At 36.4% G+C, this 26377-nt stretch overlaps 3 protein-coding genes and 1 non-coding gene across 5 annotated transcripts; all 4 read right to left on the reverse strand.

Annotated features, from left to right (window-relative positions):
• Positions 1-120: 120 nt before the first annotated feature.
• On the reverse strand, positions 121-9108 carry LOC111788760 (putative lipase YDL109C). Its single transcript, XM_087121271.1, has 10 exons — positions 8136-9108; positions 7672-7739; positions 7417-7487; positions 7065-7334; positions 6598-6758; positions 6441-6496; positions 1350-1402; positions 1146-1275; positions 836-933; positions 121-702 (listed from the first exon to the last, which is right to left on the reverse strand). Exons 1-10 carry the CDS (start codon positions 8408-8410, stop codon positions 631-633), a joined length of 1254 nt encoding a protein of 417 aa, XP_086977397.1. The 5' UTR covers positions 8411-9108; the 3' UTR covers positions 121-630.
• Positions 5598-5733, reverse strand: LOC111797787 (small nucleolar RNA Z247). The gene has a single exon (XR_002815612.1). It is a non-coding gene; the product is annotated as a small nucleolar RNA Z247 (small nucleolar RNA).
• Positions 9109-9776: 668 nt separating the features above from the next.
• Positions 9777-13135, reverse strand: LOC111785465 (glutamyl-tRNA(Gln) amidotransferase subunit C). Its single transcript, XM_023665869.2, has 6 exons — positions 12861-13135; positions 12733-12773; positions 11328-11383; positions 10611-10662; positions 10437-10520; positions 9777-10095 (listed from the first exon to the last, which is right to left on the reverse strand). Exons 1-5 carry the CDS (start codon positions 13071-13073, stop codon positions 10445-10447), a joined length of 438 nt encoding a protein of 145 aa, XP_023521637.2. The 5' UTR covers positions 13074-13135; the 3' UTR covers positions 9777-10095; positions 10437-10444.
• A 604-nt stretch (positions 13136-13739) lies between these two features.
• On the reverse strand, positions 13740-25155 carry LOC111788067 (Tetratricopeptide repeat (TPR)-like superfamily protein). Of its 2 annotated transcripts, XM_023668218.2 has the most exons (19): positions 24926-25155; positions 24716-24790; positions 24204-24323; positions 24085-24125; positions 23760-23971; positions 21783-23680; positions 20227-20427; positions 19433-20089; positions 18986-19221; positions 18651-18861; positions 18367-18522; positions 17717-17874; positions 17415-17607; positions 16799-17187; positions 15970-16150; positions 15318-15547; positions 14534-15194; positions 14384-14462; positions 13740-14216 (listed from the first exon to the last, which is right to left on the reverse strand). In XM_023668218.2, the coding sequence occupies exons 1-19, from the start codon at positions 24926-24928 to the stop codon at positions 13981-13983; spliced, it is 5937 nt and encodes a 1978-aa protein (XP_023523986.2). In that variant the 5' UTR covers positions 24929-25155; the 3' UTR covers positions 13740-13980. The 2 variants fall into 2 exon arrangements, with proteins under 2 accessions (XP_023523986.2, XP_086977390.1); XM_087121264.1 differs by lacking the exon at positions 24926-25155 and having other exon boundaries at positions 24716-24799.
• Between the last annotated feature and the right edge of the window lie 1222 nt (positions 25156-26377).

Raw genomic sequence — 26377 nt, forward strand, 5'->3', positions numbered from 1 at the left:
GCCACGGATCAAATGCAATGGCATGAGAGAAGAAGCAAGTGGAAAAACACACGTTTGTGTGCCAAAACAATGTGTCCTACTACTCATCTTCATCATCACAGAGAGGCTGGATGGTATCAATGATAAAAGAAACCTAAATTATATTCTCTCATTTCACTTCCACTTGCTGCAGACTATTCTTTGTGCTTCTCTGGCACGTACAAGAAGTAGCACTTTTTGTTATGGCGAAAGTGCCAGAGTAAAAGAGAATACAGTTCTTATCAAAGGAGAGGCTACAGCTTCAATTGCTAAAGAATTTTTAAAAGAATAAATTCAATGCTGCTATTGCTGTATCCAACACCACAAAACTCATGAATATGCAAATGCTTCCAAGTCTTTTGACACAAAACAGGCCTCTTCACTTGCAAACATAGGAATCATGAGTCATATTCTGCTACTTTGCCTTCTTGATGCACAAAGAATACTTTTTGAGCTAAACAATACAACTCTGTACCTGATGCTCAAGCCACCAATTCAGTCAAGTATAGGTGTTATTAGCAACGATCAACCCAGCGTGTAGGCAAGCGTGCTTTCCGTCCAGGTTGTTATTCAAACTTGAAATTAATTGTCAAGAATTCAATTCGTCGCATGCTACAAGGTAAAATTGTCAATCATATGTTGGATCACACAGGCGCCATCGGAATTGTCTTTGTACCTATTAACCTGATAGAAACATGTACTTTGAACTTATTAATTGAGAACGATAACAAGGTATGATCCAAGGTTGATGACTTGCTAATTACGTCTAGTCCTGTGTTTGCCAAATAAAATTTTAGGCTGCAGGATGCAAACTTGCCTGAATAGTAAGGTGAGCATTATTCCTTTGTTTACTTTTGTGAAAGTCAACATCGACTCGCTCCCAGCTCACGCTCAATAAACCTTTGATCATTTCTTCTACAATCATTTTAACACAATAATACTACAATGTTAAAGATGGCCAAACTAACAAATTGTAAATTAAGAACTTCGGAAATAATGATCACGAAATCTCAAAAGAAACGTATGAATAAAATAACATGAGACGAACTTATGATACTCAATACAAGAACAGTTGATCTCCAATTGACTGGGAAAGTTTAAACAGTAACTATTAAATGAGTACTTACCTTCCAAAACAGCTTTCTTGTATCCATTGGCTTCGGCCTCTGATGGCACATATAACTCGGGACTGGAAATTTTTGCCATCTCTACATTTACAATATATGGATATTCACTATCGCCTGATAACCCTTTGAGCTGAAAGGTAAGAACCAGTGAGATAGTAGTTCAAAGTCCACATAGAAAGCTTCATGGGTAATATTCAAAATTACCTTTGGCAACTCTTTGTGACGCCTGATAGAAGATGTACACCATCCAACGACGTCTGTGTATAGTGTTAGGGTTTATATATAAACATAGGGCAATACAACAGTCAATCTGATGAGTTTACTTGAGAGTAGAATCAGTGACTCGATTATTTTCAATCATCTTGAGTTCAACTATCTTTTTTCAGGAATGTAATGCTTGAGAGCACCTACTCGAAAAATTGGGAAGCATTGAAGAATAAGGTTTTTGGAGAAATTTAGAATTTAGTCTCGATGATTTTAAAAGCTAGAACCCATCTCTATAGTTTGACTATTTATCAAATGTTGGGACTATTTATAAATGTTTTGTCAAACTACAATGATTGTTTATGAGGTTTTATCTTACCATAAGAATGAAATTCTAAATTTTAAAACCATAGGATCTAAATTCTAACCTTTTTCAAACTACAAGGAGGAGAGTTATAATAGAAAAATAGATAAGTAGAGAAATAATGACAGGATACTGTCGTTATCAAGTTTATGCAAAACTGTGCCTCACACTATTGAGGACATATTCTATTTATATTGGCAAAAGATTAACTAATAGATCCGATTTCATAGGAAACTAACGAAGTAAGCCTATTCTTATGGCATGACTAACTTCAAGCTATTCTAATGGATTGACCAATTCTAACAGTCCCCTTCAATCCCAACAAGTCTTGTACATGTTGAGATTGTTACAATGTGTAGTAAAAGGAGTTTTAGACAGTGGTTTTGTCAGGATATCAGCTACTTGATCACTTGATGAAATGAACCGAACTTCCATTGCTTTACGTGCTACTTGTTCTCGAACAAAATGAAAATCAACTTCAATATGTTTCGTTCTAGCATGAAATACTGGATTTGAAGTTAAATATGTAGCTCCGAGGTTGTCACACCAGAGGCGAGGAGCCTTTGATTGATACACGCCCAGTTCCTTCAGTAATGACTTGATCCAAATCATTTCTGCAGTAAGATTCGCAATGGCCTTGTATTCTGCTTCGGTGCTTGATCTTGACACTGTAGCCTGTTTTCTGGAACTCCATGAGATTAGATTTGCTCCAAGAAATACAGCAAAGCCGCTAGTTGAACGTCGATCATCGGGACAACCAGCCCAATCAGCATCAGAAAACCCCGACAACATCATGGTTGATTTCTGAATTTTCACTCCTAATGCTAGTGTGCCTTTAACATAACGAAGAATTCTCTTCACAGCACCCCAATGAGCATCAGTAGGTGTATGAAGATATTGACACACTTTATTGACAGCAAATGCCAAATCAGGCCTAGTCATTGTCAAATATTGTAGTGCTCCCACTGTACTTCTGTATTTGAATTGTTCTTCAGCTGATAAGGGTATTCCTTGTTCTCTGAATAATTTTTCAGCAGAACCCATTGGTGTAGACATAGGTTTGCATTTTTCCATGTTTACTCTTTTCAACAAATCTAAGGCATATCGTCTCTGTGACAGTATGATACCATCTCGTGTTTTCTTGACTTCAATACCCAGAAAATACTCAAGACCACCCAAATCTTTTACTGCAAAATCTATTTTCAATTTCTGAATCAACCTTTCGGTTGCTTGATCAGAGGAGCTCACAATAATTATATCATCAACATAGATGAGCATATAGATAGTTATCTCTCTGTTTTTGAGAATAAAAAGAGATGAATCAGCTACTGAAGCCTTGAAGCCTAACTCAATAAGTTTTCCAGTCAACCTTGAATGCCAAGCTTTTGGGGCTTGTTTCAGGCCATAAAGGGCTTTCTTGAGCTTGCATATGTAATTCTTTGGTTTGGCTGAGTCTTGAAATCCTGGTGGTTGTCGCATGTACACTTCCTCTTTCAGAATTCCATGCAAAAATGCATTTTGGATATCAACTTGTCTCATATTCCAGCCCTTGGTTACTGCTAGCGAAAGAATGACCCTGATTGTTGACGGTTTGATCACAGGGCTAAAAGTATCAGTGTAATCAACACCAAATCTTTGCTTGAATCCTTTGGCAACTAATCTTGCTTTTAATCTTTCAACTGACCCATCTGCTTTTCTTTTCACTTTATACACCCATTTACTATCAATGAGATTTATTCCAGGTTTGGGTGGAACTAGATCCCAAGTGGCATTTCGTTTTAGCGCTGAGAGCTCATCATTCATTGCTCCTCTCCATCTTGGATGTTGCATGGCTTCCTGCAGGTTTCGAGGTTCAGTAGCAGTCTCTATGATCGGAGTTGTGATAGTTACAGCGCTTGCGAATTTTCTTGAGGTTTCTGAATATCTGATAGTTCCATCAGTGAATTGTTTAGCTTGTACAATGTTATTTCTCAACCTTGTTCGCATTGGATGTTGACTAGCTGCTTCAGTTGGTTGATCAGACACATGTTCATGAGTTTGGTTTTGAGCATTGATCGAACTGCTCTCAGCTTCATATTCTGCAATTTCCTCTGAACTTCTTGTATTATCTGCAGAAGATAAGCTGACACCAGACAAGTTGTCACTAGCAATATTATCAGTTTGACCATCATTCATATGGGAATTACTAACAACTGGTTCAATATCTGTAAGAGCATTTTCAGTGTAAAAACTAGCAAGTTTGGCTAAGGCTGGAAGTAGAACAGGATGATGTGGATTTGTGGTTTTGTTTGGTGGCTTAGATTCTTCAAAAGGAAAAATATTTTCATCGAAAACCACGTCTCTAGAGATGTAAATACGTCCTGTACTTCTATTTAAGCATTTATATCCCTTATGAGAAGAACTATAACCCAAGAATATACATCTAGTAGTTCTGAAACTCAGTTTCTTGTTGTTGTAAGGCCTTAAATTAGGCCAGCAAGCACAGCCAAACACCCTAAGCATGGAGTAGTCTGGACTTTTACCAAACAATTTATGAAGTGGTGTGTCTTGTTGTATGGTTCGGCTGGGCATTCTATTTATAAGAAAGCAAGCTGTGTTGAAAGCTTCATCCCAGTAGGATAGAGGCATGTTGGCTTGAGCGAGTAAAGCAAGGCCAGTTTCTACAATGTGTCTGTGTTTTCTTTCGACTAACCCATTCTGCTGGTGTGTGTGAGGACAGGAGATATGATGTTCAATGCCTGTGGATTTGAAATAATTGTGTAACCGATGGTATTCACCCCCCCAATCTGATTGGACGGAGCGAATTTTGGTATTTAGCATAGTTTCAACATGTTTTTGAAATTGAAGGAACACAGACTCAACATCAGATTTGCATCTCAGAAAGTAAATCCAAACATAACGACTAAAATCATCAACAAAGGAAACATAATATTTGGAATTATTTACTGACGCAATGGATGGACCCCATACATCAGTGTGAATTAATTGAAGGGGTGCTGTAGATACATGCTGAGAAGAACCAAATGGCAATTGATGTGCTTTCCCTAATTGACAAGCATTACAAATTGAGGAAGAGGGAATATTAGTATCTATAGCTAAATTATTATCTTGTAGAATTCTAATGGTAATTGGAGATGCAGGGTGCCCTAGCCTTCTGTGCCATTGTTCTTTCGAAAGTTTGGCTGTCAGCAAGGCTTGACTGAAATTATGCGGTAGAACGTATAGGCCATTCTTACATCTACCGTGGAGCAGGAGTTTCTTCGTGACTCGGTCCTTAACCAAAAAATAGTTTGGGTGAAATTCTACAACAGCATTATTATCAGATGCTAGTCTTTGTACTGAAATTAGGTGCTTATTGATTTTAGGAACATATAGGATATGTTTCAGAACAAGAGATGAACCAGAAATTAATGAATTCCCAATATGAGAGATAGACAAACCTGCGCCATTTGCAACCTGAATTTGGTCGGTGCCAGTGTAGCGTTCTCTGGTGGTAAGCCTCTCTAGGTCATTGGTGATATGATCTGTGGCTCCAGTGTCAACATACCAGTTTGTGTCACTAGTGTATCCACTGGTTGCCAAAGCTGCTTGTTTGAGATTATTTTCGGCTTGATATGCCTGATCAAATCTGTGCCAGCATTGCAAAGCATCGTGATTGGGCTTACCACAAATCTGACAGACAATGCCTGAGCTGCTTTGTGTCTTTGATGGTTGACGTCCAGGATTGTTCACAGTACGCCTTGATTGTCCATGACCACTATTTAACTGACGACTACGACCGCGACTACCTCGACCTCCATTGGCACCTCCACGAATGGATATCCTATTGACATTGTTAGCAGATGAAAGTTGCTCAAATGTACCCTTACGCAAGTGCCGCATCTCATAGCTCAGCATGTGAGCATACACGTCGCTGACAGTGTATACATCTGTTCTGGTTGTAATGCTTGTGACTAGAGGATCATAATCTGGACCAAGTCCTTGCAGCATGTAGGCGATGAGTTCTTCATCCTCTATTCGCTTGCCAATGGCAGCAAGTGTATCACCAAGATGTTTTACTTTACGAAAGTAGTCAGCAATTGTCATGTCCTTTTTCTGGATAGTAGAGAGTTCCATACGGATCTGCATTGCTCTTGCTCGAGATGTGGAAGCAAATTGTCGCTCCAGCGTAATCCAGGCTTCTCGTGCAGTGGTGATTCCAACCATCGTGCTGAGAACCTCCTCAGTGACTGATGAGTTGATGAGGCTGAGTACCAGCTGGTCCTGGGGGTACCAGACTGTGAACTCAGGGTTGATGATAATTTTGCGATTCCCTGTTTCTTCACTTGGTTCAACGGCGATCGTCTGGCTTGGTGCAGGCATGGATCCATCCACAAAACCAACAAGGTTTTGGCTACGCAAGTAGGGAAGGATTTGGGTGGACCACAGTAGATAATTTTCTTGTGTAAGCTTAACACTAATCACCTGACTGATCGACGGAGAAGACATTGTGTTGTTTGGGATTGACATGTCTAACAGCAGAGGCTATGGATCTCGTGGATCTTATTTCGGCTCTGATACCATATCAAGTTTATGCAAAACTGTGCCTCACACTATTGAGGACATATTCTATTTATATTGGCAAAAGATTAACTAATAGATCCGATTTCATAGGAAACTAACGAAGTAAGCCTATTCTTATGGCATGACTAACTTCAAGCTATTCTAATGGATTGACCAATTCTAACAGTCGTAACGTGCATTAGCATAGGTAACACGTCGCCTAAACGACTGCAAAGCAGATCTGCAGTAGAAAGACCACAATATTATTACAGGTGAAGATGAATTTCTCTAGAAGCAGGCAAGAAATCGTTGTGAACTTGAGCTCAAAAAGAGTGGACTCACAAAAATTTGAGATCTTCACGATCACCAGCCATATGAAAAAGAAGGGGGCATTTTCCACTGTCCTTGTCAATTAAAAATAATTGCCTCCCAGTTCTTCCAAAGAAATATGATGTGCCAACAGCTACTTTTTCCAGGGCATAAAAGCCACAACACATCGGAACCTGAAACGTGAAAAGTGCTTCATAAATTCAAGAGCCACATACATGACTAGAATGCTACAACCTTCAAATTCTAAGATAGATTTACTCAAGCAAAATAATCTATTTCAGAACGAAACCTTCGTTAGAACGAAGAGTTTGATTGTAGTCACTAACGAATCGTCAATGATGCCGAGCACGAACAAATCAAAGGGGAGAATAAATAGTAAAATAGCCTATATTTGGTCACAGTGTATTTTCTAGACAAGATGCAGAAGTTTTGAATTAAGCATATAAAACAAGAGTAGCAAAAAAACATTGATTATTCACCTGTTTATGCCCTCTTGAACCCAGATGTGGGGTCGCACATGTTATAAAATTAATTGGTTCCAGCCCTGCTATTTTTCCTTTAAATTCCTCTTCTTTGCTTTGATCTCTAAGCCCATGTTTGTCATAGTCTCCATTAACTTGGACATCTTCTTTTAGTGCATCTTGCTCATAAAGCTTTGCAATGGCATACCTTGCTATCAGTCCGCCTAATGAATGGCATACAAACGAGATCTTTTGAACATTGGAATGTCTCCTGATAACTGACAAAATCTGAATGGAAAACCGAATCAAGGCTTGATATATGAAAAATAAACAAAGAAATATAAACTTAGTTTTGAAAATGATGAAACACCTCTTCTGCTAGTCTTTCTCCCATCACATCAACACCATCAAGAGTCAATGTTGAGTAATTACGTTTACTGCCTGCAAATAACACAAGTATAGTTGATGACATTGTACTCATAAAAGAAGCTTGTTACAAAGTGAACACAAAGGAATTCAGACAAAAACAGGACAACCAGTAGAAAATATGAAAAGGGTAAGCTTCCTTTGCATTGTGTATACTTTAATTGTTGAAATTAAAAGAAGATCACATTGAAAGACTCACAATGAACAACAATATCTTCAGGATACATCTTCAAAAACGCCTCCGCTGCATATTTCCAATCTTTGGCACTGCCAATGCATCACCCAGAAAAGAATAGAAATCGACAATGTAAATACCAAATGGCATGGATTTGTTTACAGTGTAAAGAAAATCCCATTAGTAGTTTGTTATTAATTAGTGTCTAGGAGCAACTGTTTGTTAAAATAGTTGGGGCTTAGCTGGTCAACATTCTACAGCTAGAGCTAATACCTACCAGAAGTAGAACAATACGACCCACTATTGATTATAAGATAAGTCGTACGTTATCCTATTCAGTAAACGAAATCAGAAACCAATATAGAAACAGTACCCACATAAATGCAAATGAAATACTGAAGAGAAAACATTATAGAGCGATGAATTGGGATTTCAATTGCTTGAATCATAGCAACAACCAAAAGAATCTCAAAGGAAAATAGAGTAACCTGCCAAAGAGACCGTTAACCATTATAAGAAGGTGGGTGGGCTGCGGACGCTCCCCAGAGCCATTGACGACGTCTATATCCAAATTCCCTTCCTCGTCGCGTTGGACTCTGAAACATCCGCATCCGAGCATAGGTAAGGAAAACGATACTGTACGATTTCCATTCTTCTTCATCCCATTTCTCGCTTCTTCTCTCTTCTCATTCTCCAATCGTCCTCTGTTTTCCCCTTGGCTCACAGCCTCATAACTCGGCTTCCCCAATTCGACAGAAGCCATAAGAAAACGTTAGAATCCAAAGAAAACAAGGAGAATCAGCGAAAGAAGAGGAAGAGAAGTCGGCTAAAGTCGACTAAAGCGGCGTCGTCGGTGTTTGAAAACAGAGCAGAATGAAGGCCTTGAATTCTTCCGTCCAAACAAGGTTTTCGTTGAAAGCGGTTGAAGTAGTTATATGGGAAAATGGTACGACTATTACCACACCGTCTACTCGCAACCCCACCGGCTTACAGTGAAGACCCATTGCCATAGTCCACTGAATCTGCAGGAAGACGAAGATGCAGAGACCACCATTTTCTCTTCCGCCGCCGATTCAGAATTTCCCCGATCTTCACCGCCGCAACCACTCCGACAATTCATTTCCACACATTTCCATACAGCAACTTCGATTTCAAGAAATGGAGTGGCGATTTCGAAGTTGAAGCCAAGCAAGGGTAAATTTGGGAAGCTTTTAGAAGTGGTGGATCTGTCGGCTCCTCGTTGATCAAGACTAAACTCAAATGGGGCCGCAGAAAAGTAGAAGAAACAGAGCACCGCCCATCTCCATTTCCAACTGTTTGGAATTTCGACCTCACCCACCCTCTTGGTGGGTGACTCAAAACATTCGGCAAATTATGCTCCGTCCAATAACTTGCCGCCACGTTTCAGATGCACTGAACTCGAAACCAGGTGATCCCAACCCAATAATTATAATATTGCCTTTTTTTTTTTTTTTTTTTTTTTTTTTGTTTGGGCCTTTTCAACCTTTTCGTATAAGCTTACGTGAATTTCCTCTTATCTTTGTTAATTAATTTAAGTTTAATCAATACTTTAATTATCTTTAATTATTGGTAATTCTCGCACGTGCCAAATTTCCTCCTTATCTTTGTTAATTAATTTAAGTTTAATCAATACTTTAATTATCTTTAATTATTGGTAATTCTCGCACGTGCCATGTCTTCCAGTTTGACTAAGGAAATTTCAAACTTTATGATAAATTTTTTAATATTCCGTTAAATAATTAGATTATATAAAGATTTGAATTTTTGACCTCTAAAAAAGAAATAGTATTTTATTATTATTATTATAGCGCGATATATTTAAAGATTAGGACAATTTTTCTTTGGTAAAAAGTCAACAAGACAACTCATTGACTTTCAATGTAAATAAACAATAATAAATTAGGGATTGATTCCCGATTATTATCAACCTCATTATTTAAAGTTATATATTATAGAATCTACATACTCATTGATTATAATTTAAAGAGAAATGAAAATCTACCAACCCAGAAAAATAATATTATTATATACAATCAATTTAATTCTAATATTAATTTTAAAAATAACTTTCGAATTATCCACTAACTAACATTTATTAAAAACATAAAGATTAAAATTTAACATATGATAGAATATAAAATGAACCAAAAATAAATTGAAGAGGTTTGAATTCAAAATTAGAAGCTTAAAAGACTTTTCTTAGATGAGCTTGTTGGATGATGAAAGTCCCACATCTGCTAGTTTAGGGAATGATCGTGGGTTTATAATCAACAAATACTATCTCCATTGATAATGAGGCATTTTGGAGAAGTCCAAAACAAAGACATGAGAGCTTATCCGAAAATACTAGCCATTTGCACCTCATACTTAGGTAACCAATGGACCCACCAAAGCCATCCTTGAAGCAGCCTAAGAGACGACTCTGAACTGAAAAATAATATCTACAAACAATATGAATCTGGACATGGATTTATGTGATGAAGAGGCTAGATTGACCTGAATCTCTCTCCATTATCTCTCCAAGGAGAGTTGATGAGCTCAACAAGGAGGACAGCTCCCTTTCTCCAACATTAGAATTTGAGTTTTGGATTTTAAAAAATGGAGAAACTAGACATTTGAACTAAGATTAGGATTTATGGGTGATTAATTTGAACTGTAGTTCGAATATCCCCGAGTAACTTGTAGCAAAGTTAATCATTTCGGCCACATAAGATGTTGAAGAACATGCCATTAATGAATAAAAGAAACAGATGAAACAAGCTGCCTACCTTAGTAACTACTCCTTATTCAGAACTTTAGGAACTCTGATATACGGCTCATCAAAGACTGGAACTGCGCCAATCATGGCCTCTCTGGGGGGTAAACAAAAGAAAAAATGGTGTTAGGACTGAAATTTCCTGCCCAATGTTGTAACAGCACAAGTTGCAAAATAACCAGGTTACCTGTTTTCGAATGTTTCAGAAACATCATCCCGCTGATTGCCACCTTCAGTATCTGTAAATATTAGGAAAATCAGTATGCTGCACTCTAGCTGTTTGTCTTTGTTGAGGAGTTGAGGAGTGTTGGAAGAGGAGTCCCATATTGACTAATTAAGAGGTTGTTTATAAGTAAGGAATACATTTTCATTGGTAAGAGGTCTTTGAGGAAGCCAAAAGCAAAGTCATGAGAGCTTACGCTCAAAGTGGACAATATCATGCTATTGTGAAGGGTCGTGATTCCTAACCGTCTTAACCGTCTTGAGGTTTTTAGCATTTTAATAACTTGATAAAATTATGATCCAAAAATCTCCCAGAAAGAAATATAAACATCTGTGGGTGGGAGAGCAGCTTTTTTGGTATCTGAAATCGTAATCAATTATCCTGGCCATGATAGCTCAAGTAAACAGTGCTAAGTTTCGGGTCCTATTGCTGCTATCCCCCTCCACGATATGCTTCATTGCATCACCAGTGTCGTGAGAAGTAGGCAATGCCTCCACATCTTATGATCATTATTTTCCAATGAAAATAACGATTATGTGATTTAAATTTCCATTTTGAATAGACGTGCGATTGGAAATCAACACTTAACAGTGAGAAACAAGCGAAAGCATGGCTAGAAGAACAGTAAACAAGTTTCAAGATGATTGACAGTAATGAACTCCTAAGAGTTGTTGCATGTACCTGCCCTAATGGAAGGCTCAATGCTTTGAAGATCAACCGCCTGGAGCTGCCCAAACCTAAAACATAATATTATCATATTAAGTTAATAGAAACCACAACAGCCAAGAGAATAAACTTAACCGAATGAACAATTTCATTGGAAGAATGAAAAACTCAAACAGAGAGTTAATAGAACGAACAATTTCATAAAAAGATATATAAATCATGTTCCCAGTGCTTCTATCTCAGCACATAGTCTAAACTCTTGAGTGACTCAACCGACATACAGATATAAGATTTTATTCCAGTCAGTTCTAGCCAGCATCTCAACCTACTACTTTTACTTTTAAGAATTTGTTAAAAAAATCTCCAAAATAAAAAAGAGTGTAAAAAAACATTTTGTGGGCATAAGGGGATGGTGCCACAGTGGTGAAGTCACCCCATTAAGTGCAGACTTGGTCTTGCAATCCTGAGCAAGAAGATCTCGACTTGGACAAGCTCAAAAACAGAAATGTGGCTTTAACATCCAAATTGGCGGGCCATTTCTCTCAAAAGAGAAAGAAAAAAAAAAAAAAAATCCCCAGATAAACATCATTATTAGCAAATATGGTTAAATGGCTGTTTACATTATTATTGTAACAGAAATGGCTGTAATGTAGGAAGTTTGGGATTTAATTTGTTCAATTTGCTTACCTTGGTGCACTCTTATTTTTCGTAACCATGATTCTATGCTTGCTTTAGTACTAATTGGGCTTGTCCTTTGTAATCCCCTATGATGCACCTTTTGTAACTTTTCACTATTTGAAGAAGAAGAAGAAAGATGCGGATGATTACAACAGTAATCCTAATGTGGAGGGTTCTCTAGATTCCTGAGTTTGATGCTTGCACATTGTTAAGAAATCAACAATGAACATTGGGAGGAAATGGAAGTTTCAAGTATTCAAAATTTCAAAGCAAAACAAGAGATAACAGAACTGCATTAAATGTTCCAATTCGCTCATAAGATCATCGATAACCCCGAAAGTTAATGTAAAACAGGTTATAAAGACAACAACATAATCTCATTTGATCTTGTCACCCTTTCTTCAGCTGAGGGAAGTAAATGTAAATTCATAGAATCTCATTTTACAACCTGCCCCTGAAGAATTCCCCTCAATGTGTAGGACATAAGAGGCAACTGTCTCATAGTAAGTTACCTAGAGGCCAAACACCAACAAATACAATCATCTTTTCAGCCTCACCTAAGATAATAACCAAACATTTACGATAACCAAGTCTGAGTGAAGCCACAGTCGCGGAGGTCACATACTTTGAACAGCATTCTTTTACCCTAAATTTATCTAGATGCCTAATATTTTTCAAGGTCTATCAGTTTCTGAGTGCGTGAGAGAGAGAGAGAGAGAGAGAGAGAGAGAGCGGAGCTTACCAGTCAACAACCTGTCGAATCTTAGGAGCAAATTCTTCAACCTGAAAGCGAGAAGCGGATTTTACTTGAAGAAGAAGAAGATCGAAGAAACAGAAGAAAACATTGAGATGGTGAAGGTCTGAACATACCTCACTCGGATTGAGGGAAATTCGAGCTGTTTCAGCTAAACGAGGAACATCGGGAGGTTGAAGAGAGGCACGAATTCCAGGAGCAGTCGAACATTTCCGGATTCTGATATTAGAAACGGGAAGCGAATTCAAACTCATAGAGATGAAGATTTGGGGATTCAACGATGGAAGTGATGAAGCTCCTTTGAGCAAACGCAGAGCTCCACTTCCCATTTCCAGACGCGAAGTTTTCCACTGCGGCTCTATCTTTACATGTATCGTTTTGGAAAAATATCCCCCACAGAATTAAATTATATTTTCGGTTAAATTCCAAATTTGTCTTTATTCACAAATAAATAAATTTGGTTTTTTACCTTTTAATCTCTCAGAATATAAATTTTATATAAATTGAATTATGTTAAAATATAATATAATTTCTATATTAAAGTCTAGATTTAATTTAATCTCCATAATTTTAAAATAGAAATCAAATTGAAATTTAATATATTTTATAGGTCATTGAAAATACGACATAAATCATTTCTTTTTTCTTATTTGCCCATGACATAAATCAAAGTCATCTATTAAAATAAATACGTCTAATGTGTCGGAAATGAAATGATCGGTATAGCTCAATTTGTACAGCAGAGGACTGAAAATTTTCGTGTCACCGGACTACTATTGAAAATAAAGATAATGTGTAGGAAATGGCCGGTATAGCTCAGTTGGTAGAGCAGAGGACTGAAAATCTTCGTTTCACCGGTTCATATATGCTATGACAATAAATAAGGATAATGTGTCGGAAATGGCCGTTATAGTGTGCAAAATCAGACAAACTGGATTCGACAGTCAATAATATAGAAGAAACCGTGCAATAAATACCATTTGATTCTAGTCGTCTTAGGTGAAATGACACAAGCTGCAACGGGCTTCATAGTTTATCATTCAGACATGAGAATTTTGGTTAATATTTCAAGCAACGATCACAATTAGTGAATTACATGCCACAAGATGTGTATATTTGGCAATTGAAACGGATATTTAAAACCTATTCTTTGGAAGATTTCTCATAAGTTAGAGGATATAAAGAAAGCGTTGTGAATTGCTTACTTACTGAGGGAGCAAGCACCTGGAGGGAGTATCATCCTTTGTCTGAATCTCCTCCATTAGCTATCCTCTCTGCAATGGTACTGTTACATTGTTGAAGTTGGGAGCCATAAAAGTTACTTTTACGAGCGTCGCCAGAAGAAAGAAGCGGCATGGTACTGCTCGTGCCATGACTCTCCAGCAACGACGTAGATGTAACTGGGGTGGCTGGAGATGCTTCTGCATCAGTCTCCCCACTGTAATTAGAACCATCTTTTCCGATGCCTAGAACTGCATATAAGGCGAGGCAGAGGAGTCGAGGTAGATATGAGTTTCGAATCATTAACCGATCATGGCGATTAAACAAGCAAAATGAGAAGAAAGGCAGGATAAAAGTGGTATGCTACATCATTTCCAGTTTTCCTACGTAGAAGCATGAAAAAAGAAAAGAAAGCAACCTGTTGATGAAGATATCACAGCAGGCAAGTTTGAGTGAGCATGTGTGGCGGGATTTCCAGCTCCCTTCTTTAACTTTGACTGAAAAGGTTAGCCAATCATTAATCACTTGACAACTATCACATCACAATAACAGATTTTTCAGTTCATACCTTCAGATGTTCTTCACAATGCTTCACCACCGATGAAATATTAGCAAAATGACCATACACTAGGGTGTAAGCCCACAAGAGAAGCTTCCTTGGCATGCTGAAATCTAGAATTTCAACCCCATCCATGCGCCGTTGGAAGTTTACTCCGGTTGCCAGTCGACCTGGAACTAGATACAGGTTCAAGCCAGATGGCAACACACAAGAGCTCTCACGAAAAAAGTTGTAAGAAGATCGAAGCAAAGAGTTAGCAGTTTCCCAATTCACTTCTGTAGCTCTTTTAACAAATACGTTATTGATTTTGGACAAGATCGGGCACCATTTCGGTTCAAGACTTCTCAGATGTGTTGAGTCCTCAAACGTTGAACTCCATAATTCATTAATTTGCAAATCCACACAAAGTAGCTGGTTACTTTCTAAACCAACAGGTAATGAACTTGACGTGTGAATTTCGGTTGAGGATTCAGAAGGAACGGGAGTGATCTGTGCCAAGCTAATTATAAGGGATCTACACCATGCAGTAGAAGCATGCCTGCAAACTTTTGCAATGTTAATATTGGACAACTTCGGATTCTTAAAACGTTTGCGAATCTTCTCATTTATTGCTTCAAGATTCTCAACCTTGACATTTCTCTCCAAAGTAATGATATGATCATGAAGATACCTGCGGCAATCAGATTCCAAAAGTTTATATCCAAGTACAGTAGCACTAGTGTTTGAAAAGTCTGTGGCAACATTGGGAAAAAACAAAAGCTCGATAAATCAGATAACTCCCAAATATGCTTACCCATACAAATTGCTTTCTGATATACCCGGTCCTTGTATTTCAGGCAAACTGCACAGTTCTGGCCATAAGTTACCTTGCTCCATGAACAGAGCAAATATTTTCTCTAGTATATGTTCGTAACCGCTTGCATCACCACAGCTGGAAATCCCAACTTGACGAACAGACGTAATCAAAACCTTGACATACCTCCCTAGAGCAACTGGAACTAGATCTTCAATGCACAATGCAAACTGGATTGATGATTGGTGTTACATGCCACATAAGCAACAACATAAGCAAGGTGCAATTCGACAAGATCGTCAACACATAATGAAAATTGAATTCACAGAGTTGATGGCCTGCCAACATCAATAAATGAAATATACATACATGCATACATTAATAAAAACATAAAAACATGCGCGCTTGTACGCATAGTGAACAAAAAAAGTAAGAATTATATGGTTTCTCCATTAAAGAAACAAAAAGAAAAGTAACGGCCAAGATGACTTAATTACATTTATCCCAATTTTTGCATACAACTACATTACATATGCACAGCATTAAATTATTTTCCCTGCATTGTATATGTAGGAATCTACAATTTAAATTTAATATGTGGCTGATGAAACATTGAATTGAATAGAAATAGTTCAAAGCACGTAGTTGTTACCCTTTTATCTGCTCGAAGTGATATATAAGCACGCTCAAGGGTACAGATATCTCCAGTCTCCTCCAGAAGTTTCAAATAAAACAATAAGTACTTCCTTATACATGTAATAAACTTCCGAGAACTTTCTGGTAAATTAACTTCAAGTGCTTTTTTATTCCCAGAAAGACCAGGTGTTTTGCGCCTGAAATATAGATATGTCAAAAAGGTAGCTTCCTTTTTAATTACACGTGCTGAAGGCATTACATTAGGTTAAACTTCTAATGCAAGAAATAAACTTCCAAGAACTTTATCGTAAATTAACTTCAAGTGCCTTTTTGTTCTATGAAGACCAGATGTTTTGTCCTGTAATACAGAATTACTTATGCTACATTGGAAGACTAACTTTCAAGTAAATTTGCTTTGAAATGTGTAAGCAAGTATAAAAGGTACTTCATTATGAATACTTCAAACCACAGAAAACATAGAGTAGGACTTGGACGTTACAAAGAAAATGGTATGGATAATTTCCTTTTACAAGAAAAACTAAATACTATGGATAATGTAATAATCATTTTCAAAACTTTCATGCTCTTCATATCACTTGGAACAGCTATCTACAGTTCGAAACATGATTGCTTTCTATTAATAAGAGATTCTAGCAATAACAGAAAGAGGAAGTAAGAACATCAATCATTTTCGATCCTATCCTGAATATAGTCAAATATAAAATCAATTGACATACTACTTCATAATGCAAGCATATTGTGAAGACTTCTCTTCCGGTATCATTGAATTACCCTGAATGAGTTATCTATAACATAAAGACTTTGGACAAGCATTGAAACCATACCTTCCCTTTTTTATCGTGCTGTCAATCTCCCACATATTTATTGTAAATGATGAACGAGATGATTTAAAACAAAATGAGAGCTCATCCTTTGCTCTGCCCAGATCACCGCGCTCACCCCTTCTATAAAGACCTTGAGCAAGTGCATATCTGGCTTTATGATAGTGTTTAAGATCCCCTTCAACACAAGTTTCAAGTCCATAAAGACAATCGTTGTAAAGCATGTGCCACGCCTCTTCCACTTTAAGGGATTCATCATGCTTTATATCCTCAGAATTTGCCTCACTGCCATCCACGCCCGAAGGTAAATCCAAAGTCTTGGAACCAAATTTATTCAGTATTTCCATCAAAGCATCTCTAGTTGACTGATTAAAGGCATAAGTTGAAAGATCCTGGATAATTCCAACAAAAAGCAAGGATATATAATATATATTATATATAAAAGGGAAAATGGAACTCATCCAAAGTCTACCATAGTTCGCTAAATATCTAAAATTCAAAAGGATGACACAAAACAGGAATTCATGAGTATTTGTACTTCGTTGAAAACTAATATAATAAATCCACTATAATCAAAACAAGCAACGATTACAACTTTATAAGGTTTTAGGTTACAAACCTTCAAAGCCTGCATATCCTGTTTTCCACATTTACCAAGAACCTTCAAGCGTGACGCATGCATCCTGTAAATAGAATCAACAGCTGATGGATTCAAGGCAATAGCTTTAGCATAATATGATAGAGCTTTATCATGTGAAAGCCCGAGCTTTTCACTAAGTTTGCCCATATAGAATGCATGAGACCAATCTTGCCTGTATGAAAATAGAGTATAAAATAAAAAAACAAGGTTAAATTACAAAATTGTGGTAAGGTATTGTTGAGAAATAAATCAAAAGATATCAAAAGTGAAGAGAGATATACTGATGTGCAAAAGCTTTTTTGAAATGTTTCAAGGAATTCTCACAAAATCTGAACCATGCTTCATCCTTTGGAGGCACCACCGACCGCTGATCATAAAATGGAACCACATTTTGAAGGCTGTCATAGTACACAAGTGCTAGTAGCTCATGTATCTCACGCTGGAGTCACAAAAGGTTCAAACATGAGTTAACAACACCTTTTTATTTTTAATTCCCACAAGTTCTTAGACTCAAACTTGAGGCGGAAGAGTAAGAGTCACAAAAACCATGACAAGTATAGATAGAAAAGACCAAACATTATATGAGATGAGTCCATCTTGCAGATTCAAGCATCTACTATTTACATATATTTTAATATTCAAAATAGAGAACATTTCTAATAAATTATAGGTAAGAACCCCGACAAGTAATCTGAATAAACTTTATCTTTATTTCATTATAATGATGGTCATCAATAAAACGTGCAGGCGTTTCCTCAACATCATCCCCATCTTAAATGAATATAATGAAATAAAGAAGTTATACAAGCACCTCACTGCTAAAATGACATACAGTCCACATGATTAAGAAACAAACCTAACATACGGCAGAACCCATAAAATGATGGGGTCTGGTCTCCAACTGAACGTATAGAAAATTTAGAGGTCAAACCTGCTGAGTTGGTGACTTTGCTAAAGCTAAACTCATAAGCAGACAACGCCTGCTCCTCCTTCGGCTTATCTCCACTCTATGGGGTAAAGTATCATTTTTCCTCCATCCTGCAACATTGATGTGCTTACTACCATCATTGAGCAGCAGGTCTACCTCCTGTTTTGTGGTAAATATAGAATTTCTGAGAATGGAACTTTCAAGAATGATTTGAAGATGCATATCTGTAAGAAATGTGTACCCGCCAAAACAGACAGGTGGATTATGCAAAATGACAGTACATTTACCTCATCATAAATATGTGCAAGTTTTTGCCAGCTCTCAAATCGCAGAGGATTATACAGTAAATCATATTTGAAGAGGCTTGCATTATGTTGTACAAATTCCTCCCCTTCCTTGGTGAGCACAAAACCTGGATATTTGTCGGTTGCACTCATTTCCTCGGATTGAGCAAGGAAAAAATACAAGTTGCCATAAACTTCCACATATGACTCAGAGCTGCAATCAGGTAAATACAGATAGCTCAATCTCAAGAGCAAACATTTAATGAATTTAATATTTTTAAAGTGAAGAATTACCCTGTTTTACCATAGGACATGGCAAAAGTAATGCAAAGTCTTACCTCCCTAAGACTGATGTTCGATATTGTTTAAGGCTTCCTACATCATTAAGTAATATCTTTGTCATTGTTACAAGAAACTCATCTGAACCAGCTTCGTCAGAGAGTTTCTCTTCACACAAATTGGGATCATCCAGGAACTTGTCTATCACATTTCCATCCAATACTTCCTCTGGAGGTTTTAAAAAGTGTTTGCGGATGGCTCTTAGAACCCTTCGCAGTTTGACTAGCCCAGTTCTCTGAAAGGCAGAAAAACAGGGCACCAGATAAAAGGCCAGTCAAACTAAATTCAATTTAATGCTAACTCCTGTAAATCATAAATTCAGAACTCTTGATAGTCCCACCAAAATATGGGAGTGCTAGTGTCTGATTTCTCCAAGTAAACATAAATCTATCAAAGGGGAGGGAGACACTAATAGAACAGTGGACATACTTGCAGAAAGTACTTACAGATGATGCCTTTGCGTAAGGAAGTATATACTGGAAAACATCAGCACACTGTTCCTTGGTCTGATAATCCCCACGGCTAGTATTTTTATGTACAGATAGATCGTCGTCATATGATGAGTCACATCTGAGGTTTAACCCGTACAAGCAGAAAAAGCACTGATCCAAGGCATTGTCAATTTTTAACTCTAGCTCCTCCTTTTCATCTTCATTTTGCTCATTCTCACACTCTACTAGTTGGTCGCTATTATTTTCACCAGAGCTGAGCTTGCCAACAGATTCCTCACTGCCTTGCTTAATAAATTCTCCTTCTGTAGCATCTTTCAATATCGATTTATGAGTTGACAAGCCTTCCTGTGTTATATCCTCCTTAGCATCCTTCACTGGGGATTTCTTTTCATCATTGTGACTTGACCCCAAATCTTGAGCATTCAATTTTGGTCGGTCTGGATATGCTTTTACCTGACAATTCTGCCATTCCATGTCATCACATTCAATTCTTTTCCCATTTACCGAGCTGTTCAATTTAAGTTTCATATCCAAAGCTAAGAGATGCTTTATGGAAAATTTAAGAAACTTTCCTTCCTCTCCTTCACCCTCACCCCAACAGCAGAGACCATATTCTGCAAGTAGGTCATGTGTTGCAACAATTAACTCAACCTACATTGAAAAGTCAGAAATTGATCAGAATATAAGAGTAACAACTGCGAAGGGAATCTTTATAAAAAGAATAGACCGAGAAGCACAATAGCAGGCTCGATAATTAACTTATTATCCTAAAAAGGTCATCTACTGACGTGAGATTTCACAGGCACGGAAAGATCAAGATGTTGGAGTTTGCAGAACGCAATGGCAGCATCTACAAGGCAGCATTTTTCAACTTGATCATCAACTGCTACCCCAGAAGACTTCTTAGAGAGGAATATGTTTATAACGTTACACATGACTGATAAAAGCAAGAACTGCATATCAGAAATCCTCCTTGTCTGTATGTCATTCTGCAAGCATAACAAAGTCAATGGTGGTAATGAGTGAGTACAGCTCTTAAAGGAGAAGAGAGCAGACAAGAAAGGCATTAAGAATGCATTCTGTACACACTTAGTTTTAGCTTCAACCCTGATAAGCAAGTTGAATTCAAATGTTAGCAAAAAAATAAACTAAAAATTATCAAATTCAAAAGCAACGTCCATAAACTTCCCTTATTCAGTAAGAGAAATAAATGTATTAAAAAAAACTAAAGCTACAATATAACCCCATTGCCCTCTAAGGAATGACGTAACTACAGATCTCAGGAAAGTGGAGTTTAAAATACCACTTTCGAATGAGATCAAATTTTCATCAAAGTCCATGCAGTAACTAAGCCTGCTCAAAGAAATTCCTATATCCAAACAAAGACATGATCATGCTTAAATAATTTATGCATGTATATGGTAATTAAATAATTGTGCATGTATAGGGTAATTAAGTAATTATGCATGTATAGGATAAAACGGAGTCATGAACAAAATTATCCATGTTGTCCACTACATATCCATCTATTTGAGTTACATCTATAACACGAGGAAATATCTTTCTTTTTCTCCATAAAATCACCAGTATTTCTTTGACAATTGACATCATTCATGATATTTAATCTGACATTATAAAATCCATGAAAATTGGTTGGCACTTCGCACATGTACAAAAGGAATATCAATGTCTCCATTCTAGGATAAATATTATAGTCAACTTTTCACATAAGCATCTTCACATTATTCACTAAACCAAATTTCTTGTTTGTATAATTATGTCTTCATATTGTTTCCTTAAAATTGGTCATTTTTATTGAAAATTTTAATTCTAGTGAAGAACGCACTCTAATAAGTCAAAAAATAAACCAGAACCAAGATGATCATGTAAAGCACAACGACTCAAATAGATTATTTGAAAGTTAAAGAGACCAAAAGATTCAGACCGTCAATAGAACTACAGGATAAGATACCTTATGCTCCAATCGACAACCAGGGGCAAAAGTTTACGAAGGACGCTTGTAAATTATTCTTATTTACCCATTTCACTAATGTTTGGACACTTCTCTATTAGATGAAAAGGACTTGTAATGACATGGTAAGGAACAGCAAGTTTTCCCACAAAGTGACTCATCTAAAACAGATACTTGTACTTGATTCCATTATAATATCTTTAATAATGTAGGATTAATTGGATGAACTTGAGAAAATTGTTTTTACTTGCGTTACAGTTGTACACAATCATCTAGAGGCTTGATCAATTTTTCGATTTTAAATGAAGAAATCACTTAGTACATGAAAAGATAACAACAAAGTACGATAATGGGGAATAAATATTGGCTTACTGAGTCTCCGGAATGTTCAATTGAGTTCTTTACTTGTGATATACAATGAGATATTGCTTTTACTTCTTCTGCAACTAGATGGTTGCAGTGGCTGCTCGCACTATCCTTTGTTTCTATGTCAGAGAGTGCTTTTGCCTCTGACTTCTCACGAAAGGATTTACTTGATGTAAAATACTCGTGCATTCCAGCAGCAGACACAAGTATTTGCAGCTTCCGTTGGTGAGAATTCAAATATATCTCCATATCCAAACGATTTTCCTTCTCACACGATTTGATTAAAACATCAATCGCTGCAAGTTCTACCGAAGTAACCCCTGCATCTTTCCTTCCCCAAAAATGCAAGGATAAAGCATCAAGGTCAAGTTCATCTACACCAAATAGAAGTGGAGAAAGTAAAGTGATGCATTCTTCATACATTTCTTTCTCAAACATTTCAGGTACAGCATTCTCCATCAAGAGGTCAACCTTTAAAACGTTAATTTCATAAAGTAGTCTATCCAAGGTCAACCTTTTCAAGACCCGACAGTGAGGGAGGCAGACCAGTGACACAGAATCATGCACATCATTCTTATTTTCCAGAAGTGATAAAGAAATACAGAACTCTTCACAGGCTTTTGCCTTGTTTCCATCCCACAAAGATAATTGCCCACTAAGCCAAAAGAATCGTACCCAGAAGGATCTGTTATTTGTGAAAAGTGAATTTTCAACAAATAAATGCTGGTTACTAGAATTTTCAGATGATATTCTGCTGTCACCTTGAAGACTGCTAGAGCCATTATCACTCTTTAGGACAGAACTCAAATTCAAGGGATATTCCAGGGCTACTAACTCAATGATCTTACATAGATGATATGAAGCCTCTGACATGAATTCAGATTGCTTGGAAGTATCAGATGAGAATGACCCAAAGTCAAAATAGAGTTCAGCAAGAAAAAGATTGCATTCAAGAGATCTGTCCTTTCCCCAATGTCTTGTCAACTTTTCCAAGTCCAGAAATTTGAAAAATGCATCCTGAAATGAAGGATACGTTCTTGAAAGCTTTTCTAAAAGCATATGACTCACATGGTAAGCGCCATAATTACAGGAATTCTCTACCAAAAAAGTATGAACATCATAGCAGTCCTTATCCCATTTACTCTCCTGATCAGGATAGGAAACAGACTTCCTGGTATCATGGTCAGTATCTTTGGTTCCCAATGCACAGGAAATAAAGGGTTCAAGATACTGAGTTACAACCCTGGCCAGATCTTTACTAGTAGAATAATCTAATTCTTCTATTCCAGGCTTACGACTTCTTAGCCTTTCAAGACGCGTACTACGTCTCTCCTGTGGATGTTCATCTAAACCACTTGCCTCTTTTTCTTTAAAAGAAGATGAATTTTCTGTGTTAGAATCCGCAAGAGATGTATTTCCACTAATGGAGGTAGAAGCAAACTCTTTCCTCTCCATAAATGCAGTACTACAATCTAAACTGGGTGGTAGGCAAATTTTTAATCCAACATCACCAGATCTAAGTGGTTTTTCAGCCTCCACCTCAGATCCGCATCCGCTCAATGGACGTAAGATATCTAGGAGTCCATCAACAAGACCTACCCAGGAAGCTTCTGCTAGATGGAGGTCTATATTCCGGTTTGACCTTTTAACTTTGACATCTTCATCAAGATCCTCTTCACTAGCCTTCCTCTTATCAGTAAATTTGAGTCGGACATGTTTTGGTTCTAGCTTATCAATACCTTTTGGCGCATACGGAACAGGTTCCGGCTCTTCAATTGTACGTTTCACATGCAGAGCACGAGCATGTGATGGCCAGTGCCTCAAAATCAATTCTGCTACAGAAAGACAAGCTACCTCATCACGTATGGCAATTAGAACTTCCAATAACTTCTCCATGCAATTCCCTTAACAACAACCACCCATAAAACATTTAGTACCATGTCTGTGAAAGAAATATGTTAAAAGACCATATAAAATACTCACAATTATTAGGGCTGCATGCAAGTCCTTGCTCAAATGCCCAACGTGAAATACTAAGTAAGCCCATTGAGCAAGATAAAGTACCCAGCTGGTTCCATACAACAGAATCTTTAGAATCAATTTCCACAGCTTGAAGATAACAATGCAGAGCACCCTCATAATGTGCAGATCCCTGTTGTAGAAATACAGCAGCAAGATTCTTAAGTGCTAAGAATCTGCAAAAGACCATTCACGAGAAATTACAAAAGAAGTGAATTGGTGAAAATATTCATCCAATAAAACCTTAAACTTTTGGAAACAAGTAGAAAAGATAGCATGTATCAGTAACCTGAGCTGCAGTAGATGATTATCACCAGCTTCACCATCAACCTGCATAACCAGAAAAATCAGGAATCCCATACATGGTTCGTTCTCCATCAATTACTGTGATCCTTTAAGAAAGCTAACCTGTGCAGATGCTATCAAATGATCCTTGAGAACGGATTCCAACAATTCACGAGCCTTTTCATATTCTTTTGCTTCTAACTTAAGAAGTCCATCGTGGTAAGTTTGTGTCAGATGGAATTCCTGCGTATAGCAGATAAAATTAAGATAGTGATTGAATCTTAAATTCAACTATTATTGTAGTGTCTAACCACACTTCTTTCTAAACAAAGTTGGAAATCATCGCAATTCTTCAAAAATTTCCCAATAAGACGACTTAAAAACAACAAAGAGAACACAAAAATACCAAACATACAAGCTCCATGTTGCATCAAAGACCATCAACTTGCTTAGTTGCATTGATATTAATTACAATTAAACAACAAATCCAGTAATCTCTAGAAACGCATTCTTTATTCACTCACGTAAACTCCTATGTGTTAAGGCAATTTCCACCTCGTTTAAACTACAGATGTAAACGACATTGAAGCTAAATGATAAACAAACAACTACAAAGAGAGAAAGGAAGGACATGCCTGAGCTTCTTTAGTAGGAGCTAGGGGTTCCCACTGATTTCTGGAGTCTGTATCATTAATTGCAGAGATTGAAAACTGAAACATAGAAGAAATCGAGGTTATGAACATACAAATTGAAGTGAATCTCCGAAAATAATACGAATAATTGGAGGTTGATTTGGCAAATCAATTGAATATTGTTTGAACTCGAGAATCAGGAAATCACTGTACCATATTTCGAAATACTGGGAGCGGTGTTGAGCCAGAGCTTTCACATTTAGCCCGCGAAGCTTCGGATTCTTTCGGAGTTTTTGGGGTTTTGGGGTTCAATTGTCTCTTGGAACTGGTAGTTCGCCCTGCTTCTTCGCCTCAACTTGTTCGCGCTATAAAATCTTGGCTGTTAATGGTTTCGAATTGGGGTGAATATTGGGGAACCAACAACGAAATCAACCACACACAGGCCCAAAGCAATGGAATTGGGACGGGAAGGAATTTTCGAATTACTTTAATAAAAATACTATTTTTTTTTTCTTTTTCCTTTTTTTTTTCTTTTCTCAAGAATATCTTCCAACTTAAAAATAAATAAAATAATAATAAAACATTGTGTTAACATATAAAAATAGTTAACATTTTGTTTCAAAAATACTTAATTTTTTAAATTTTTTCAAAAATTAAAATAAAAATTATAAATTTCAACACGACACATATTATTTTTCCAACTTAAGATAAATGTTTTTAAAAAATTGATATTTGGGTAGATAAATAATATGTGTCATATATATAAATGATAAAAAAATTGAATTTTTTTTTTTTAATTTTAAGAGTATTAATATTATTTTTTAAAAATTTTAAATATATTTAAAATGTATAACGATTCATTAATATTATAATGGTAAGAGTTATGTATTAATGAAAAATTGAAAATTTAAGGATATTTTTTAAATATTTTTTAAATAAATTATTAATTATTTTCATCTAAATCCAATAATAAATAAATATATATATATATTTAAAGTTTAAGGGTAATAAAATTCTATAAAGTTTATGAGATTCTATTAATTTAATGGTTTTTTAATAATATATTTGAACGACTATCCTTTTATATAGTAAAAAGAAAATTAATTAAAAAAAAAAAATAGGAATACCATTGGAAATTTAAGAACTGTTAAAATTGTGGACGATATTCATAAACATTGACTCGAATACTATATTAATCAATATTATCCAACAAGGGTTAGGTTGGGTTTGATTTTTTTTTTTTCTTTTTTTAATTTGAGTTGAGTTAATTTTTTTTTTTTTAAATTGAAAATTTGATTTGGTTCATGGGTTAAAAATCTTTTAATGGTTCGATCAACATCGAAAGTTCCAAACTATATTTTAAAAATTATTAAGAAATATAATATTTGATATTTAGAGTGGAATTCGTGTGTAAATATTTGATATTTAAATTTTATGAATTTTAGTTATTAGTACGGGGTAAATATAATTTTTTAAAATAATAAAAAATAAACCATCAGACGACGATCCCGCTCCATTCAACTTTAATTACAAAACAATATTAGATTTTTTATGAATGATAATATTTCATTGGAAGCATTAGCATTTGGTAACAAAAATCAAAATTTTTTAATGTTATTTTAAGTCCTGAATTAGATGTTAATTAAAAATAAGATAAGTCAATTC

This window comes from Cucurbita pepo, chromosome 2, assembly GCF_057944985.1.
Source record: "Cucurbita pepo subsp. pepo isolate OVF chromosome 2, ASM5794498v1, whole genome shotgun sequence".
Classification (NCBI taxonomy): Eukaryota; Viridiplantae; Streptophyta; class Magnoliopsida; order Cucurbitales; family Cucurbitaceae; genus Cucurbita; species Cucurbita pepo.